General features: G+C 38.5%; 1 protein-coding gene across 1 annotated transcript; it reads right to left on the reverse strand.

Annotated features, from left to right (window-relative positions):
* Positions 1–16,430: 16,430 nt before the first annotated feature.
* On the reverse strand, positions 16,431–17,360 carry LOC131755753 (olfactory receptor 1f45-like). Its single transcript, XM_059062389.1, has one exon. The coding sequence runs from the start codon at positions 17,358–17,360 to the stop codon at positions 16,431–16,433; it is 930 nt and encodes a 309-aa protein (XP_058918372.1).
* Positions 17,361–21,502: the final 4,142 nt, after the last annotated feature.

A 21,502-nucleotide genomic window follows, 5' to 3' on the forward strand; every position in this document is an offset into this window, starting at 1 on the left:
GGAGAACAGGATTTAGAAACCAATATCTGAGCACTGGTTATGCTTATTGACACTGGAATATCACAGCTTCTAGACTCTATTAGTAGCCTGAACTAGGAAATAAATGTATGTATACTAACCAATGTTATCCATCCATCTATCTAAATTTAAATTAATGTGAGTTCATGCTGACATTGCTGATTTTAATCCAGCACTATAGTGTTTATTCTAGCCTTCTCTCAATGTCTGTTTATTTATAACTTCTTTATTTGACAGTGAGAAACCTTATTTCCATTATCTATAATTAATTTACATATTTTTCAAGCCAAATATATGTGTAAAGTAGTTTCAGAATTGCTAAACTGTCACCCTGTAAGAAACAAATTTACTATTTGCAATTCAGTGTTAATGTACAAATCCTTTGTCTTTAGTGTTATAATATCCAGTTAAAATATTTTTTTCCAAATTTACTTATGACAGCTCTTTTTCTCATCTCTCTTCAATGAGGTTATATCATACATATGTAAAACACTTAAGATTCATATGTCAGAGTCTGCATTCCATCCTGGAATCCTCTGTCTTTCTGGTTAGTTTTTAAAAAACATACTTACATATAGTAAGTGTATTTTTTTTTTTTTTGCTAGGGCTGCCATAACAAATACAGACTAGGTGGCTTAAGTTCTGGAAGTTAGAAGTTCCATTCTTGGGCTTCTCTCCTTGGCTTGTAAATGGCCATCTTCTCCCTTTCTTTTCTTGTGAACGTTCCTCTGTGAATGCACACACCTGTGTCCTAATCTTTTCTTATAAGGACACCAGGCATATTGTATTAGGGCCCACCTATATGTCCTCATTTTACCTTAATTACCTCCCTAAAGGCCTTATGTCCAAATACACTCACATTCTGAGGTACTGGGGGTCAAAACTTTAACATATGAATTTGGAGGATGGGCACAATTCAGCCCATAACAATAAGGTTCACTGTTTGTGTTGTATATTCTATAGGTTTTTGATGAATGCATAGTTATGTCTTTGATTGTTTTTCAGTTGATTTGGTAGAAGGTAAGGGTCCAATTAATTTCTTTGACATATGAATATATAGCCATCATTTGTTGAAAAAGTCTGTTCTTTCCTCATTCAGTGATCTTGGAACCCTTGTAAAAAAAAAAAATCAATTGACTATAGGCAGGTTCTAGAGAAGGGCAAAAAGGGCCAGTCTTATTTTGGTTGCTATGCCATGGGAGCCAGTGTGGGTCTGACAGGGGTAAGTAGTCTGATAGGAGATGTACAAGTTGCTGAGGAGGCAGTGGCCCAGGAGCGTGATTGGGTGCAGAAGGCAAAAAATTTAAAAAATAAAAATCAATTGACTACTTGTGTAAGGGTTTATTTCTGGGTACTCTATTCTATTCTCTACTCTATTCTGGGTACTTCTATTCTGTTCCATTGGTCTGTATATCTGTCCTTTTGCTGGTACCACACTGTGTTTATTACGGTTGGTTTGTAGTGACTTTGAAATCAGGATGTATAAGTCCTCCAACTTTGTTCTTTTTCAAGATTGTTTTGGCTCTCCAGGGTCCCTTAGAATTCCATGTGAATTTTAGGGTGAATTCATATGAATTAACTTTTATATTTATGCAAGGAAAAAAACCTGCTATTGGAATTTTGATAAGCAATGCTTTGTAGATCACGTTGATAGTATTTTTATCTTAACAATCTTGTTACCAAGTCCAAGCTCTTACTGCTTGTTGCATGACAGGCCAGTGAGTCAAGAGACAGGTGTTGGGGCAAGGAATAATGGCTTTATTTGGAAAGCCAGCAGACTGAGAAGATGGTGAACTAGTATCCAAAGAACAATCTCACCTGAGTTAGAATCCAGGCTTTTTTTTATACTAAAAGGGGAGGGGTTGTGGCTTGTTTTTGCAGACTTCTTGGTGCCACCCAGAAGGGGATGTGGTCTGCTCATGATGTTCCTGTAAACCTCCAACAAGACAAATGTTATTTTCTGCTCTGCAACTTTTTATCTCTATATGAATAAGAAAGTGTTATGGCTTTAAAGGTCAAGCCTGGGAGGCAAAGCCTTGAGAAAGTGCCATTATGTATATTTCAGGCTATAGACAACATTCTTTTACAAAGGTACAGAGCCAGCGTGACTAAGCACAGGCAACAGCACAAAGGTCCAATATGGAGTCAGGTTTGTTCTTCTCTGTTACAATATTAAGTAAGTCTCTCAATTCATGAACACAGGATATCTTTCCATTTATTTAACTCTTCTTTAATCTTTCAGATATGTCTTATAGTTTTCAGTGTACAAGTCTTTCACCTCCTTGGTTAAATGTATTCCTAAGCATTTTATTCTTTTTGATGTTATTGGATATAGTTTTCTTAATTTTCTTTTCAGACTGTTCATTGCTAAAGTATAGAAATAAAACTGATTTTTAGTGTTAATTTTGTATCCTGCAACTTTGATGAATTCATTTATTATCTCTAGCAGTGTTTTGTGGATTCTTTCCAGATATCTACACATAAGATCATATTATTTGTCATGAAAGATAATTTTACCTCTTTTTTTAACAATTTGGATACCATTTATTTCTTTTCCTTGCTTAATTGCTCTTGCTAGAACTTCTAATATACAGTGGTGAAAGTGGTATCCTTGTATTATTCCTGATCTGAGGAGAAAACATTTTAGTCTTTAACTATTGAGAATGATGTTATCTGTAGGTTTTTCATATATGGCTTTTTCATGTTGAAGAATTTCTCTTTTATTCTTAGTTTATTTAGTATTTTTGCCAGGAAAATGTATTGGATTTTGTCAGTTTTTTTTCTGAAACAATTAAAATGATCATGTGTTTCTTTTTTCCCCTTCATTATATTAATGTACTCTTTTACATTGATTGGTTTTTATGTGTTGAACCACCCTAGCATTGAGAGGATAAATCTCAATTGATCACGGTGTATAAACATTTTTATATGTTGTGGTATTAGTTTGCTAGTATTTTATTGAGAATTTTTACATCTATACTCATAAAAACATTTGTCTGTAGTTTTCTTATTGAGTCTTTGTCTTCAGTATCAGGGCCACATAGAATGAATTATAACATTTTTTTTCTTCAGTATTTTGGAAGAGTCTGAGAAGGATTGGTGTTAATTCTTCTTTAAATAATTGGTACAATTCAACAGTGAATCTATATGATTCTGGGCTTTTCTTTTTTGGAGGTTTCTGAATTCTGATTAATCTCCTTGCTTGTTATAGATCTATTCAGATTTTCTATTTCTTTTTGAGTCAGTTTTAGTAGTTTGTGTGTTTCTAGGAATTTATTCACTTCATCTACGTCCACTTTGTTGGCATACAATATTTCATACTATTCTATGATAATCTCTTTTATATCTGTAAAATTGGTCATAGTGTCCCCATTTTCACTTCTGATTTTAGTAATTTGTGTCCTTTTAATGATTTATCTTTGTCAATCTAACTAAAGATTTGTTGAAACCATGCCCTGTACCTTACACACTGAAGGTCCATAAGGTAGGAAAAAAATAGAAACAAAATGATACATCAAGAACACCAAACTTGTTTTTCAGAGTACCAAGGAAACTGCAGATACGGAAACAACTTGCTGAAAGCCCTTTCCATTGAGCATCATGCACGCTCATTCAGAGATTAGGATGACTGATAGTGAACTTCAGACATCATAGGCCAAAAATCCACCACATGCAACATATACAACCCCCAGAAATTATACATGTGACCCATGAAGAGGCATGAAGGACAGTCAAGCCTATATAGAGAATTCTTGAAACTTACAAATTGCTCTCCCCCAGTCATTTCTGAGCCCCCTCCCCCTCTTGCTCTCTACTTTCACTATAAATATCTTACTCAACAGCTGATCAGGAAGACAGTTCACAGCATTGCCTCCTGTCTCCTTGCTTGACTGCCCCACAATAAAATCTCTTCTCTTGACACCATTGCCTGAATACTTGGTCTTTCCATAGCATAGTGGGCAACAAGCTCACTTGTTTGTTTACATTGTCAATTTTGTTGATCTTTTCAAAGAACCAACTGTTGCTTTTGTTGATTTCCTTTATCATTTTAAAATTTCCTTATTTTCCTATAATCTTTGTTATTTTCTCCCTTCTGCTAGCTTTGGATTTAATTTGCTCTTCTTTTTCTAGTTCCTTAAGGTGTATCATTAGATTATTGATTTGAGATTTCTTTTTTAATATAGATTTTACAGCTATCAATTTCCCTCTTATTACTGCCTCTTCACTGCATCTGGTAAGTTCTGGTATGTTCTGTTTTCATTTTTATTCATCTCAAAGATGTTTTCTAATATCCCTTGTGATTTCTTCTTTGACCATTTGGTTGTTTAAGAGTGTGTTGTTTAATTTCCACATATTTGTGACTTTTCCAGTTTTCCTTCTGTAATTGATTTCTGTCTTTTTCCCATTTTGATCAGAAAAGATCAGAATGACTTTTCCCCAACTTATTAGAGCTTGTTTTGTGGTCTAACATATGGTCAGTACTGAAGAATGTTCAATATGCACTTGAGAATAATGTCTATTCTGCTGCTATTTGGTGAAGTGTTCTGTATATGTCTGTTAAATCTGACGGTTTATAGTTTTATTTGAGACTACTATTTCCTTATTAATCTTCTATTTGGTTGTTCTATCCATTATTTAATGGAAGGTATTGAAATCTCCAACTACAGGCAATTCAGAGATATTGTGGGTTTGGTTCCAGACCACTGCAATAAGGCAAATATCATAAATTTTTTGTTTCCCAGTGCATATAAAAAATTATGTTTATACTATACTGTAGTCTATTAAGTGTGTGATAGCATTATGTCTAGAAAACAATGTACATACATTAATTAAAAATACTTTATTGCTAAAGAATTCTAACCATCATCTGAGTCTTTAGTGAGTCATTATCTTTTTTCAACAGTAACAATAAAGATCACCATTTACCATAACAAATATAGTCATAATGAAATAGCTTGAAATATTGCAAGAATTGCCAAAATGTGACACAGACATGAAGTGAGCAAATGGTGTTGGAAAAACGACAATGATAGACATGCTCAATTCAGGCTTGCCGCAAACCTTCAATTTGTAAAAAATGCAATATCCATGAAGCACAATAAAGCAAAACACAGTAAATTGAGTTATACCTGTACTATCGTAGAATTATCTATTTCTCCTTTCAGTTCTGTCAGTTTTTGCTTCATATACTTTGCAGTTCTGTTGTTAGATGTGTATACATTTATAAGTCTTACATTTTCTGGTTAGATTGAACCTTTTATCAATATTTAATGTCCTCTTTGTCCCTTGTATCTTTTTTGACTTAAAGCCTATTTTTCTGACAGTAATATAGCCATTCCAGCTCTCTTATGATTACTATTTGCATGAACTATCTTTTTCCATTCTTTTACTTTCAACCTCTTCATGCCTTTGTATCTAAAGTGAATTTGTTATAGGAAGAATACAGATGAATTGTATTTTTAAATCTAATCTGAAATTTTCTGCCTTTCTGTAGGAGTAAAATCAGTTTACCTTTATTTAAAAATTTTTTCAATTTATTTTTGAGTTATAATTGACATATAGAATTTTGTAAGTTTAATGTGTACATGTTGATTTGATACGTTTATATATTGTAATATGATTACCACCATAGTGTTAGTTAACACCTTGATTATGTCACATAATTATCTGTTTTTGAGGTGGGAATTATTATGATCTAGTCTCTTAGCAACTTTGAAGTTTAAAATACAGTATTGTTGTCTATAATTACTATGCTGTGCATTAGATCTACAGGACTCATTTATCTACTAGTTGCATGTTTGTACCCTTAATCAACATAGACTGAATTACGCCCTCCCCAGTCCCTGGTAACCACCACTCTATTCTCTGTTTTTATGAGTTTGGCTGTTTTAGATTCCACATATAAGTGATATAATACAGTATTTGTCTTTTCCCATCTGACATATCTCACTTAGAATAATGCCTTCATGGTCCATCCATGTTGTCTCAAATGGCAGGATTTTATTCTTTCTCATAGCTGAATAATATTCCATCATATATCATAATTTCTTTGTCCATTCATCTACTGATGAACACTTAAGCTGTTTCCATATCTTCATTATTGTGAATAATGTTGCAGTGAACATGGCAGTGCATATCTCTTTGACATCCTGTTTTCATTTACTTTGAATATATACCCAGATGAAGAATTGCTAGATCATATGTAGTTCTATTTTTAATTTTTTGAGGAAGCTTCCTACTGTCTTCCATAGTGGCTGAGCCAATTTGCATTCCTCCCAAACAGTGAACAAGGGTTCCCTTATCTCTGCATCCTCTTCAACACTTGATATCATTTATCTTCTTGACAATAGCCATTCCAACAGGCGTGAGGTGATATCTCACTGTGATTTTTATTTGCATTTCCCTGATGATTAGTGATATTGACCATCTTTTTATGTTCCTGTTTGCCATTTGTATTTCTTCCTTGGAAAAATATCTATTTTGTTCTTTTGCTTGTTTTAAAAAATGGATTGTTTATTTGGTATCGAGTTGTATGAATTCTTTATATATTTTATATATATTAACCCATTAACTGATATATGGCTTGCAATTGTGTTAGTCACCTGTAAAGCAAAGTGATTCAGTTATACATACTTTCTGATTCCTTTCCATTATAGGTTATTACAAGATATTGAATATAATTCCCTGTGCTATACAGCAGGATCTTATTGTTTATCTATTTATATCTAGTGGTGTGTTTCTTTTAATCCCGTACTTTTAATCTATCCCTCTTCCCCTTTCCCTTTGTCAACCATAAATTTGTTTTCCATGTCTGTGTATATATTTCTGTTTTGTAAATAAGTTCATTTGTATTATTTTTAAAGATTCCACATATAAGTGGTATCATGATATTTGTTTTTCTCTGTCTCACTTACTTCATTGAGTATGCTAATCTCTAGGTCCATCCATGGTACTGCAAATGGCATTATTTCATTCTTTTTTATGGCTGAGTAATATTTCATTGTATATATACTCATCTTCCTTACCCATCCATCTGTTGATGGACATAAAGTCCAGCTTTCTAATTTCAACTGACCAAGCCCTTCCTGACCTGGTTCCTATTTACTCCTCTGACTGCATTTCCTGCCAGCCACATGGGACTTCATACCCTTCCTGCCTCAGGGTCTTTGCACTGGCTGTTCTTGGCCTGGCATTTTCTCTGCCTGAACCTTCAAATGGCTGATTTATTGTCTTTGTATCTCTGTGGGAGGTGATCTCATTTGTCAGGTAACTTGTTTGTAGTGTGGTTTCCCTATGAGGCTGTGTCCTCCTGAGAACAGGGCATGTCCATCCCATTCACTGCTAGGTGCCCAGTGCCTGGAATAATACCTAGCACATGGTCAGTGCTCAACAAAGTAGTCAAATAAAAGAATGAACTTTCACAAAGGTATTGCACACCAAAGTCACCAGTACAAAATCCAGACCTTGTGTTGAGTGGGAAATATTTTGTTGTAGTTAATGAATGCAATTAAGAAACAAAACTGTGGCTTAAAGCATAAAATGCAGGCTTCTCTAAGTGAGCGGAGTGGAAAGGAGGCAGTGTCATCATTGTCAATGTAGGTAAGCCCAAGGTTCCATGTCAGTGGGAATTTCCTCAAATGTGTGAATAAGGAGAAGGAGTTGTGTGCCTGGCTGATGTGACCCTGGACTTGTGACCACTATAGACCAAAGGGATGCAAACTGGCTCCTGTGAGCCAGATGCAGCCTGTGAGAAGACCTGGTTTGAAGTCTTAATGTTTTATGAAACATTTCACATTTGCTGACATTTTTAGAAATCAATGATTTTATATAAAATCTGGAATTCGACCTCTTCTAGAAAAACTAGCAGACCTGGAATCCTTGGGCTCCTGTTCTTGGAGTGCAGAAATCAGCTAGAGAAGGAAAGGTGCTAATACTCACTGAGTACTCCTTGTGCTTAGCTCTGAACACAGATGCCCAGGCATCACTCAAAGCCTTCCTGTGCAGTCAGTATGCATGTCCCCATTCTACTTGAGGCAGGGGATGCACAGCAGAGCTAAATGACTTTCCCAGAAGAGCAGAGTAGTGGTCCTACTCTCCAGGCTGCCCCACATCAGCATGATTTTTATAGCTGTTGTTACTTCCTGTTCTGGCCTCTAGAATCACTTGGAAAAAGTCTATTCACTTTCCATGCTCCATCCTCTCTAGTATCTGCTGGAAGCTATCATTTCTGAAATGTTCTTATCCCAGGCAGTTTAAATTGTGAAGGACTTTTGAAATCTGGGATGAAGAATTTGGACAAAGTTCAGTAAGTTATGGAAATCTTACTTTGATTTTAGGTACAGAGTTGTTCAGGTCTATAATTTTAAGCAGAAAATCCAATAAAATATTTAACATAATGTTGTTTGGCTGCACCCAGCAGGCCTACAAGACCTACATTTGCCCAGCTTTAAGACTGAAGAAAGAGCCTGGAGTCAGCAACAGAGACATCAGTGGTGTAATGAATGGGGGAATCCTACATGTTTGAAACCAGGTTCCAGAGTGACACCCTACCATGTGTGGCACACAGTGGGCAGGACATGGTGGCAGTCTTCATTCTCAGGTGAGGGGGGAAAGGAGATTGCCAGTTATAGGGGAAATTAGGTTATGTTGGCTCATTAGTTACCAGGGAAGCTAGCAGAGTGGCATGCCCCACACCACCCCTTTGATAAGGACAATCACTAATTGGGGTCTAGGGTAAGCATGTAGGAAGGTCAGTCATGTGAGTAGGGTATAGGTGAAGAAGGCACTGGTCAAGCAGTGGATGTACAGAGAGTAAGAGAGCCCCCATCTTGAGTGGCCTGACAATACACTCCACCCCTACATACCCTGCACGACACTTAAAATCTTGGTCTGTCCCCCTTCTACAATATCCCTGAGGTCAGGTATGTAGGGGGCACTGCCACCGGATACCACAGATACAATACAGACAGCAGCAGCCAGAGAGCATCAAGAGTAAGAGACCTAGTATGCTCAGGACAGTCATTTGCCAGGATGTGTGCAAATTTTGGAGACAAGCACTTACCAGGTCAATCAAGAGGGAGTCAATAGCATCAGTGCCCTGTGCAGTTATAAGGAAGGTAAGGCCACCCCTGGTTTTCACAAACCCAGAGCCACTCGCATGGGGAGGGGAAGGCCCCAGCTTTAAAAGAAACATTCTGTTGGCCTAGCCAGGAGTCAGCACAGTTACAGGTCTGCCACCCAATATTATGTTGGGTTCCATTAGGAATGGATCCATTAAGTCTTTCTAAACAAAAAAACAGTTAATCCCACTAGTTGGATTTGTGTGTTCTGAGGCCAGCCTATTCCACTCCACGCAGCATAGCCCAGGGGGCTCATGGGCAGTCAGTACAGTAAGTTTACCAACTGAAGTCCTTCTGATGTATTGGTGTGTGAGACAGGAAGGTGGTGAGAGTCTTTCTCCCCCATTTTCAGTCATCCCCACATAGTCACATTAGCCAGTTTGATTTTTCATGGAAGTTCAGAGGAGGACGACAATGGCATCTCACTGTAGATGCAGGAATTAGACTCATTTTGCAGTGAGGCCCGTGTTGCTGCTCAGTACTTAAATAGATTTCCTCCCTCAGACTAAGGACAAAATGTAAGACGTCTAACAGGCACAACACAGGGGAGATCATGACAATAAAGCAAAATACCAGCAGTACCCGCATTCTGAGATAATACCACACCCACCCGCGGTTTTTGTCTTGGTCTGCAATACAATCCAGAAAACTAAAGTTTTCAGTAATACAAGAACGTGTCTAAAATGACGTACACAATGGCCACCTAGTTTTACCTTGGATGTCTGAACCACAGTTACTCCCGTTTGGCTTTCAAATGCATTTCCTTCCTCAATGGCCAAAGCAGATGCACGATGCGTGTCTGAAAGTCTGTAAAACAGGCTTCTCTGGTCAGTAAAATTTAAGTTAAAACATGCATAAGCCTTCTGACTTCCCCCATACCTGAATATGTGCATATTTTCCATCATTTCCCCTTTCGATTGCAAATCTTTTGATAGAAAGCAATGATGCTCAAAATATCCATCCCTCAATGCTGGGGTGCTGGCTCCTACTCCAGGTTCATATGTCCCTCGCTGTTAGGTCTCCTTTATATTCACCTAGTCATTCACATTGGGGGAAAACTAATCTGATCTCATGAACAGGCTCAGAGATATGTTAATGGGGAAACACTTTATAGGCTATACATTTTATCACTTATACTCAATTGTCACACCAGCATTGCACATGTGCTATTAGCAGCAGACTTAAAGCAAGCAGTGTCACATTTCATAAGTAGTTATAATCTGTGAAAATGTTGCTAGATAATTTTCTTTCCATCCAGAACATCAGGGCAAAAGCATGGTTAACACAATAACTGTCATAAATACAGACCTTAACTAACAGAACTAGAATTTAACATCCACTAAAACATAGTCTTTTTTCTCTCTGAAATTACCCTCATCTCCACCAAACACAGCAAAATCAAAACTAGTTTGTTTGCAATTGACCATATCAGCTCCTTCAAACTGGCTGAGGTAGAAGACCTCAGGAGTCTCAGACTGAATTCTCCAAAGGCCTCTCAAGGCCAAGAAAGCCATGACAAAAGCCTGCCATAAGTCTCCACCTCAGTGGATTTCTCTCTTCCAGAGGTCCCCCAAATATCAAGATTCGTGCACATGCCAGGAGACAGTATTTCCCATTCACCTGATAAGGCTGTTCAGAAACCAAGAGTCCCAGTTTTTGGAGGGACTGGGCAGAGAGAAAAGAAAAATGTTTCAATTTTACCCTCAGGAGTAGTTTACCCAATTGCTGTAAGTCACAACTAACTTGAGGGGAAAGGCATCCCTCTATCTAGAAAACACAGATCAAAACATTCCAGACAAAACCCATTAATATTATAACCATATTCACCAGTTCACTCAGTAACCAATCCTTCCATTAACTATTTATGAAGCCATCAGGTTTTCCTTTAGGATTATTTAAGTTCTTACCCAGTTCTGCAGTGTAATCTGAAATTTATCAGAGACCTGTTATTGTCAAAACGTCGTTCCTATGAATCTTGAAGATGAAGCACATTTGCAAAAGCATCAGAGTACAACAATAACTGTCTATAAAAGACAAAAGACTTAAAAAGTCACAGTTAAACATCTTACCACAATGTAAGTGATAAAGAAACTTGGTTATAATAACTAGAATTATGACTGATTATAATCTTAACCCTTAAAAACCTTAATCTCTGGCAAAAACCAAGAAACAATTGTGCATTTCCTGATTGGAAAGCTTAATGCTTTAGTCTTATTCTCTTAAGCAGGCAAAAGTAGATAAACTTAGACCTGCTCAGCAATTAATGTTCCAATATTTTATCTTTTTTGAAATGACCTAGATAGTCAATGAATTCTCTTCCTTTAACTTAGTTTAGTTTTAAGTTACCAAAATCTTGACAGACTGTTTTAGACATTCCCAAAACATAATTATTCCCATAAAGATTTTAAAAAACCTTATTCCTTTTTCTTCATTTACTCTTAGAGATCACATATGATTAGATTAAAGTTCCTGAGAACCCAGGTAGATCATATACATCTCAAAGGTACAGGAAGAGAAATACCAATTCCTTGTAGAGAGCTAGCTTAACCAATTACAGAAGGCTCACTTTGATACAATAGCAGAGCCTTGAAGGGCCATTTTTCTCCAGATCTCTTGGCAGCCCCCATTCATCATGGACAGCCACTACAGGGTCCCACATATTAATAGACATCCACTGCAGTACTACCCCTGCAACTTTCAGGATTACCCCCTCAACTTTTGGACCCCATGTGTGAATGGCCGGCCACCCCGGGATAAAACCCACAAATTTCAGGCCCCACAAGCTAGTGGACAGCCCCTGCAACATTCCAATCCCCATCCTGTATTTCCCAACATCTCTGTGCTCACAGGAGTTTCCTTGTTCTCCTGGCTGGCTCTGCCAACTGTTGGGCTGCACCCAGCAGGCCTATAAGGCCTACATTTGCCCAATTTAAGACCAAAGAAGAAGTCTGGAGTCAGCAACAGAGACATCAGTGGATTAATGGATGGTAAGGGGTGTAGATTGCCAGTTATAGGGGGAATTACGTCAGTTTGGCACATTAGTTACCAGGACCCATACTACCCCTCTGATAAGGACAATCACTAGTCTGGGCCTGGGGCAAGCATGTAAGAAGGTCAGTCGTGTGAGTAGGGTATAGGTGAAGCAGGCAGTGGTTGAGCAGGGGATGTACACAGAGTAAGAGAGCCCCTACCTTGAGTGGCCTGACAATATAAATGTCATCAGTATTATACCATGTCCCTCCTTCCTGATCCTATACTCCACACTTCATGTAGTAAAGTCAGAGTAATTTATATACCTATTTGGCTTTGAATGATTTCTTTACCAAAATATTATATTAGGTATGATTTCTCGAGACTACTTTTGGCTTCATTATGACAATTTTAAGGATATAAGCTGAATTTGTTTATGATAGAAATTTCTTGAAACAACTGGATCACTAGGCAGTTCTTTGGTCTTTTTAGGTTGTATAGGGAGTTTGTGTTGTAATCATGGCTTTGTATTGTGGGGATTGATCTGCATCATCAAATCTGAATTTTTAAGGGACATCTGCAGCTACTTCTTTCATGCAACAAAAATAACTTCACGTCCTTCTTGGCAAATATATCCATCCACAATACAGGGGCAAGTTTGTGCCTTTATATCAGTTGTATCTCACATTTAGAAATCATGGTGAACCTGAACCAGTAGTTTTTGATGAGCAACAGGATATGCCTGAAGTTTAGAATGAATAAAAGGTGGCCTGTTTTGACAGTGGTCTTGGCAATACACTGTGTACCTCTGTGTGACTCACAAATGAAAAGTTAATCTAGAAAACCAGATTCATTTGGAATCAGAGTTTATAAGTTAGACATTGCCAGCTTTCAATATTCAAGTCACAAAAGGTCAATGCTGAGAACAAAGTCATCTGCTTGAAGGCCAATTGACAATGTGATAGATAAAGTTCATATAAAGCCTAGCTTTCTTCCCTCAAGCACAAGGAGACAAGATATTACAGGCAGAACATTAAGAATCTCTACTAGGCTACAATACCCAGGGAATAGCAGGAAGGGCTTCTTCAGCTCATGAGAAATGGTGCTGGACTCTGATGGAAACCATGGCCTTGGAACAGACACTTGAAGGACAAGTTAGAGGAAAATGATTCCATGAAACTTGAAAATACCTCCAGTGGCCGTGACATGGAGCAATCCTTGTTCCCTCCAGGGAGAACAGTATCTGGGGAAATGTGCCAGGAAGAAGGATGAGCCTTTATTTCAATATTCACTGAGGTGAAGCCAAACTTTTCTCTCCAAATGGTTTTTTTGTTTGTTTCTTTTTGTTGTTTTTTTCTTAAACATCTTTATTGGAGTATAATTGCTTTACAATGGTGTGTTAGTTTCTGCTTTATAACAAGGTGAATCAGTTATACATATACGTATGTTCCCATATCTCTTCCCTCTTACGTATTCCTCCCTCTCACCCTCCCTATCCCACCCCTCTAGGTGGTTTGTGTCCAAATGGTTATAATTGGCTCACAAAGAGCTGTTCCCTGTCGGCTAACTAGTGCTAGATGGAAGTTACCTGTGGTGAAGTGGGGGTGGTGCCTTTAGGGAGTCCCAGCTGCAGAGAAGAGGCTCCTGGCACAGGCCTGGCCTCTGCTAACTCAGGCCCTGGAGGGTGAATTCCCAGACACAATCCTGATTTCCTGGCTGCTCCCAGGAGGGACTCTGCCAGCCTGGCACTGCTTTGCTTCTATGGGGAGAGAACACTAGAAGCCCTGCATGATGCTGAGCTTTAATTTATGACCACTTCATGTCATGTGTGATTCTCACATGCAGGAAACCACAACAGAGGCTGATTCTACCTGGACCCTAGAGTAAACCCCTTTTCTTATTTCCCCTTCATTCCCCTTAAGTGGTTGAAGTAATGCAGGGAGCCAATGAAGATGGAGTTGAAGGTGTTCCCCAGAAGTAGGAGGATTAAAGACTTGAGGCTCTGGTAGAATTAAACAGCATATAACCTCTCACACCACAGCCAGTCTGAGCAAGACAGAGGCCTTTCCTCTTTCTGCTCACACCACACTGCTGAGATTTCTTTTCCCCTTCAGACAGGATCTTCTGTCTGGTGAATGATGATTTCTCCCCTGAGATGGACGAGTGGGGACCATGTAGATAGAGAGTGGTTTTCCCTTTGACTTTGTACCCTATTGTAAGTTCACTGATTTCTCTCTATCCTTATGCTCCTTCTTGCAGCCAACTTTTGACTGAAAGTTGAGGGAGAGAGGGATGAGCAATAAAACTATATCCCAAACATGGATCTTTTCATTCAACCTTGCTGCTTCTTTGGGTCCCAGAATGCAGTGAAATCTTTCTATGTTCTGGAGTAACCTTCTCAGTACTTTAGTTCCCTAGATTTAAATTTTTACCCTTCTGATTTTTTTGTGTCTAAGAATGTTCACTTCCCAGTTTCCCATTAGACTTGCCTACCACATCATCAGTGATTTTTCAATACATGATTATCTGGGATGAACAAAAACTCTACTGAGCATTGTATGGGATGTGCCCATGCATAATCTATGGTATTTTATCAAAGTGAATATGTAATGTAATAATCAGAGGAGACATGTATGCAGATATGGGTAATGCAAGGAAGAATATGATGAGACCAAAATGAGTCATGTAGCCTTAAACACCAACATTAGTCCATGTTATTATATCTCGAACATTTGCACTAAACTACTTCTAAAATAAAACTTAAGAGTTCAGAACACTACATTGATTTTATCACATGTAGTCAGGTTCCCACTGGCACCAACATACATTTGGGAGTTCACTTACTACATCCAAGAAGAACTATGTTGTGTGCTCAGTACATGTCTGTGAGATGTAATTAGTAAAGGAGTTAAGGGGAATGCACAATTATTAGAGTCTTAAAAAATCAAGGGAGTCTTTCAGCAGATGAATGAAAGAAAGAGGAAGAGAATTAGGAGAAAGTCATGGAACATATAATTATGTGAGTTGATGATAAATAAAGGTGTAAGTATGGCTCAGGGCATTGTATTTGAAGGTAATACTTGGATTTATCCTGGCCTCTTCAATATTTCTATAAGGATTGGCTGACAGGATGCCATCAATGTTTTAGGAGGATTAAACTGATCCTGTGTACAGGACAGATGTGAGTAGGGGGAGGCAGGAGGCAGTCAGAACCACTATAAGCCTGTTGCTGTGCTCATGGTAAAAGCTGATCAGTGTTGGGACCAAGTGGGAAAGGAGGTGATAGTGAGGACAATGAGTACTGATTTTTCATGAGAGTAGAGAAGATTGAGAAAGGAGAGAAAGCCAATGAGGAATTGAAGGCTATTGAAGGATGACCACTGGAGATTTAGGTGAGTGCTCTCTGGTCACCAGGGAAGACGAGGTGGGAACCCTCAGATGTAGAGTAGGAAAAGAGGCAAGGGCTCCTGGAAACTTGCCCCATGGATTGGAACAAACTCTGGACTTGGAGTCAGAAGTTCTGGGTTCTAATCCAAATCCTGTAATTAATTCATGTTTTCATGTTCCTAAGGTGCTATAGTAACTCTGGACACTTTAGCATTAAGGGAACCTCTGCTTCTCTTAGCCCATCTAAATTTGAAGGGATACCGAGATTTATATGAGGAAGTCTAGCTACCGTCTGAGGCTCACCCCCTGATACCCATCCCTGACACCTATGCCAGGCAATAAAGCACCAAAAAGTTAGATTGGTGGTGGGGGAAGAAGAATAGTGCAGGGGTAAGTTCTGAGCTGTGAGAGGTGAGGGTAGGAATTGAGCCTAGGACAGAGGAAAAATTAACTAATTCAGTAATGACCAAAGACCCTGAAAGTAACAGGACCATTTGTAACCAATAATTGCTAGTTGTACAGCCCTGGAAAAGGTAACTTTTCTGTGACTCAGTAAATTGGGGATAATTTAACATCTCCTAATGTGAGGCCATAGAGGACAGGTGACACTGAGGAGAGCCAGCTCTAAAGTTTTCTGAAATTCTCAGACCATATGGTAGCCACTGTCTTATAGAGTTGCTGGACCTAATCCTGTCTTTTCCTGAATTTTTGTTGTCTGTAAAATGAGTGTTTTAGAATCACACCTTTTTCTAGATAACTAATGGTTTTATGACTTATGAGCACCTATCAGCCTCATATTTAAAAGCATGACCATGATCACATATCATTAATTAGAGGAATAGTCATGGGTAAATTTACACCTATAAGGACTCAGTTTCTTGGTTTGTAAAATGGAAAAATGTATGCTATCCAAGAGTCCTCTCAGTTCTAAAATTTTTAAATTATAGAAAATGAAATTAGTTTCCTTAAAGCTCCCTTCTTGTTATGATTTCTCAGGCTGTAGATGAAGGGATTGATGAGGGGAGTCATCACTGTGAAGATGACAGTAGTCACCACATCTTGTACTGAGTAGGAGGATGAAGGGTGCTTATAGACCCCCAGGATTGCCCCATAGAAGAGGGAGACCACAGTGAGGTGGGATCCACATGTGGACAGGTTTTTCCTTATTCCATGGGCAGATGGCAACTTCAGTACATTAGAGAAGATGTAGTCATATGAAATGATGATACATGTAAATGGTGTCATAAATACCAATTCACCCACAGTAAATACCATCATGTCATTGATAAAGGTATTCGAACAAGAGAGTTTTAGAATAGGATAAGGGTCACAGAAAAAGTGATACACAGCACTGTTGGAACAAAATGTGAGTTGGACCATGAGAAGAGTGTGTAGGAGAGCATGCAGATTTGTACTGACCCGAGATGCAGCCACCAGAAGGACACAGAGTTTGGGCCTCATGATCATGGTGTAGTGGAGTCGGCAACAGATGGCAGTATAATCATCATAGGCCATCACACTCAGGAAGAACCCATCCATGTTGATGAAAATGATTAAGAAGTAGATCTGGGTCATACATTCCATGTAAGAGATAGACTTGCTTCCCAGTATGTGATTCACCAGCACCTTGGGGATTGTGACTGATGAAAAGCAGATGTCGACACAGGAGAGGTTGGCCAAGAAGAAGTACATGGGTATTTGGAGATGACTGTCACAGCTGATAGCCAAGACAATGAGAAAGTTCCCAATGAGGGTGACCAGGTACATCCACAAGAACAGCCCAAAGAGAACCTCCTCCTGCTCTGACTCCCCAGAGAGTCCCAGGAGAATGAATTCTATGACTCCAGTCTGGTTGTCTCTGCCCATGCCTGCAGGGGAGAAAATGTGGTCAAAAGTAAAAAGAAATATTTATTTAATTAGGCTCCATATATTGTTTAGAGATTACAATTTTTTAATGATACCAGATCCAAAATTTATTTCTTAATTAATAACACTTCAAATATAAAAGTAGATGAGATTGATAATGTCATCATTTGAGCAAATTTTTTATGATACTGTTTTGTCATTGAGAATTAATTCACATTAGATAATTCTATGAAGCGAGTTTTAATGGAATAAATAGCTGGTTAATTTCTATAATTCTAATTTGTGTTTAATTATCTTTGATTTCATGCAGCTTAATTCATACTTCACTAACAGTTAACGAATATCTGGTATATACAAGTTATTTTCACATACACAATTTCTTTTAATCCATATCATTCATATATATATATATATATATATATATATATATTTGGCCACCTCACATGGCTGTGGGATCTCAGTTCCCCGACCAGGTATTGAACCTGGGCCACAGCACTAACAGCCCGGAATCCTAACCACTAGGCCACCAGGGAACTTCTGTAATCCATCATTCATAAATGAGGACCCTGAGAAGAAGAATGAGAGATGAAGAATCTGGGATTCAGAGAAATTAGGTGATGACAGATTAGATTGAAAGAACGCATAACATTTATAGTCCTGAAACAGCTGAAATGCCCTTTTCTTTATATTGCTCCCTAGTTTTACTTCCAAGTTTCAATTACCAACCATTTATTGAAACTACAACCAAGTGCCAGACAGTGTCCTCCTGCTTTACATACATTTCTAACAGATTTAAAATATGTAAATTTGAAAAACAGCAAGCTTCATTAAGCAGAAGGGAAAAATGAAGCAATGAGATTTAGCTATTTGTTTAAAGTCATAAGTTCTTTTACCCGAATAACTTTATACAACTCACTCAAATTCATTCTGGATCTCTCTTATTTTCTCAGGATTATACTACTTCTAGGCATTGAAGGTTCTGCCTGGCAGTTTTCCCCTCAACCTTGTAACTGGATAGCATCAAAATGTCATTGCAGTAGCTCACTAATATTGGCTTGGATGAGCTAAGCATGCTAGTGAGTTTGCTACGTACTGAATTCTGTGAAGAGACTTTTTCTCCCTGTGCTGGCCAAAACAGGATCACTGGTATTTGGTATTATTTTTGAAGAGGAAAAAGAGATTCATAGAGAAAGTAAAGTTATGGGGCATATCCAAGTGATAATCCAAGCCTTAAGGAATTAATGCAGGCATGAAGAGTCGGATAGAGCACTTTGAATCTGTAAGATTTCACAGTATTCAAATAGTAAAGAAGAGAGGAGATGGCATTTCAGAGGAGGAGATTTACAGGTTAAATGTCTTGACTGACTGGGATAAAGGATGTCACAGGCAATACTTTTAGGAGAGTGGTTGCAGTACGTATATGATATGGTGACTATAAAGTATCCTAGCATTTTGAGAGTTAAATTAGTAAAACCAATGTAAAATTCTGAGATCTGAAGCCATTTTTCTCATAAATTATATCACAGAATTAAAAGGTAGAAAGGCAGTAGTTGGCAGTACCCAGAGCTATTGAAAGAAGGTACTTCAGGGAAAGAATGTAGAAGTGGGGGGTACAGGGGTTGTATCAAGAAAAAAAAAAAAACATTTGTGCAGACTTTTTCATTGTGCTCCAAACTGTAGATGTTGATATTAGGGTCTTAATTGTAAGTTATTTCCCATAATGGAAATGGTCGTAGAAGGTGAAAGATGTATAGCAGGATGGAGGTAGGGTTTTTCCTATTGTCTGGGAACTGGCAAAGGCAAAAACAGGTCTACAGGCTCTAAGTAACCCAGACTCTATGTCGAGAGATCTGCCAGCATTAAGGTTAGCCACTTCTTGTCAATGTCTGCTGGGATAGTCCTACCTGGAGTACAATAAACATTGCCCCCAACCCCCAAGTCAATATGGTAAGAGGGCCTGGTTTCATACATTAGTCCCCTGTGAGTCTCTTTAATTTGTGACTGTCTCTGAGATATCTGATGTATTTGCAGCATTGAGTGTTTGTGTTCCTGGACCTTAAAACTGAGGATGCTTAGTGCCTGGACCCCAGCTCAAGCTGACCCCCTCTGTGGGGTTCCATGTGGCAACCTCCCTCTGAGACACTTCTGTAATGTGGTCATAGACCACATTGAAGGTACACAGGGAAGCAACTAATAAAACAGTGGAGATTAAGGGCAGAATAGGAGGGTCTTGAATGTCTGACAGAAGAGTCTCTTTTGTGAGGAAGGAGGGTGGCTCTTGGCTCTGAGCTTTTGGCCAGAATTTCTAAGAGCCTGCGGTCACTGATCTTAGCACTGCTGCCCTTAGTTATCTCTTTCCTTTCCCACTGCTTAATTTTCTATTTCCACCTTGGAAACATGCTTGCTGTATTCTGCAATGGGCAGTACATCCTGAAAGAGGAAAGGCTTGTACATGTTAAACTAGGTGATGTTTCCCGTTTGAACTTGGTGAGATGCTGAAGAATTTAGTGTGTGTTTCTCCAAATGTAAATGTATGTGTTTTTGTCCGTGTGAATCTGTCTTTGTTGGAGATAACTGTGTCCTCACCTGCTTTCCCAGATTTTCTTACCTGGCTGCTCTTCTGCTGTGAGATGCTATCATGGGACCCCTGTCTCCACTGGCTCCTTGTTTGACCCTGAATCATGAGAAAGTCACAGCTATTGGGGGAGTAAGAAAGCTTTTCTCACTGGAGGAGAACACTTAGATTTAGACAGGTGCCTCTAAGGTGGATTCCCCACAGCTCCTCATTAAAGGCACACACACTAACTGTTCTTTGTTTCTATCCTCTCTGGACACAGATATATCAGCCTGAGGGGAAATCAGTTTAGTGCTCAGACTTGTTGCCTCCCATTATCAAGTACATCTCATGCCCATGTCACAGACAAAATATACATGGTCCCTTGCTCTGTGCTCAGAATTGATCTGAAGAAAAATTGTGAAGCCAGTGAAATTGGCCCATAGATATTCATGGTAGCTCCATTCTTTGCTCTACACTGACTCCCCTTTGTATAATCCTTACGTCTTTAAGACTCTGTACTCTTTCTTTTTTCAAAGAAAAGGTTTGTCAATTTAAAGTAAGAAAGTAGTGTCTAAGAACACACCCTCAATTCTGTCTCAATTAATCTCTGTAATAGTTGCTGTGTCCCTGACATAGGAAACCAGAGGTACCACTTAGAAATGCTGGCCTGTGGACGGGGGTAGGGAATACTGGGTGTGGGTTATATATGTGGTCATCTAAATAATATCTGTGGGCTATTGGAACTTGGGTGTGTATTTTAAAGTTTCTATTTGTGTGCATATACATAGCAAAATTTTTACAAGGTGAGTTTTAAAACCAATTTTAAAAAAAGAAAGAACACAAATATGAAATTGGGCAAAGATGTGTTAGGCAAGTGCAAAAATTAGAGAACATGGGTGGTGTTATTAATTACAGACAAAGCAATAATTAAGTCAACTGCAAGCATAAATCACAAAAGAGGAATATTTTATGATAACAAAGGACAAATTCATAAAACTTAATCACAGTTATGAAATCAAACAAAACAATGTAGCAACTGTTTGCAATAGCAATGTATAATAGCAATAGGTTAGGCAAAGGTTTATAAAAATTTTTTTAAAGAAGTTGATTAATGTCTTAATGATGGACTTTAATATACAATTCCCAGAATTTGATAGATCAAGTAGTTAATTTTAAAATATGGCAGAGGGGCTTCCCTGGTGGCGCAGTGGTTGGGAGTCCGCCTGCCGATGCAGGGGACACGGGTTCATGCCCCAGTCCGGGAGGATCCCGCATCCCGCATGCCGCGGGGCGGCTGGGCCCATGGGCCGTGGCCGCTGAGCCTGCGCGTCCGGAGCCTGTGCTCTGCGACGGGAGAGGCCACGGGGGTGGGAGGCCCGCGTACCACAAAAAAAAAAAAAAAAGGCAGAGATTTTGTTTAAACAACAAAAAAATTTGATTTTAAAAATATATATATGTACACAGGGAACTATATTCAATATCCTGTGATAAACCATAATGGAAAAGAATATAAAAAGAGAATGCACATATAACTGAATCACTTTGCTGTACAGCAGAAATTAACACATTGTAAATCAACTATACA

This window comes from Kogia breviceps, chromosome 4, assembly GCF_026419965.1.
Source record: "Kogia breviceps isolate mKogBre1 chromosome 4, mKogBre1 haplotype 1, whole genome shotgun sequence".
In the NCBI taxonomy this organism is placed as follows: domain Eukaryota; kingdom Metazoa; phylum Chordata; class Mammalia; order Artiodactyla; family Physeteridae; genus Kogia; species Kogia breviceps.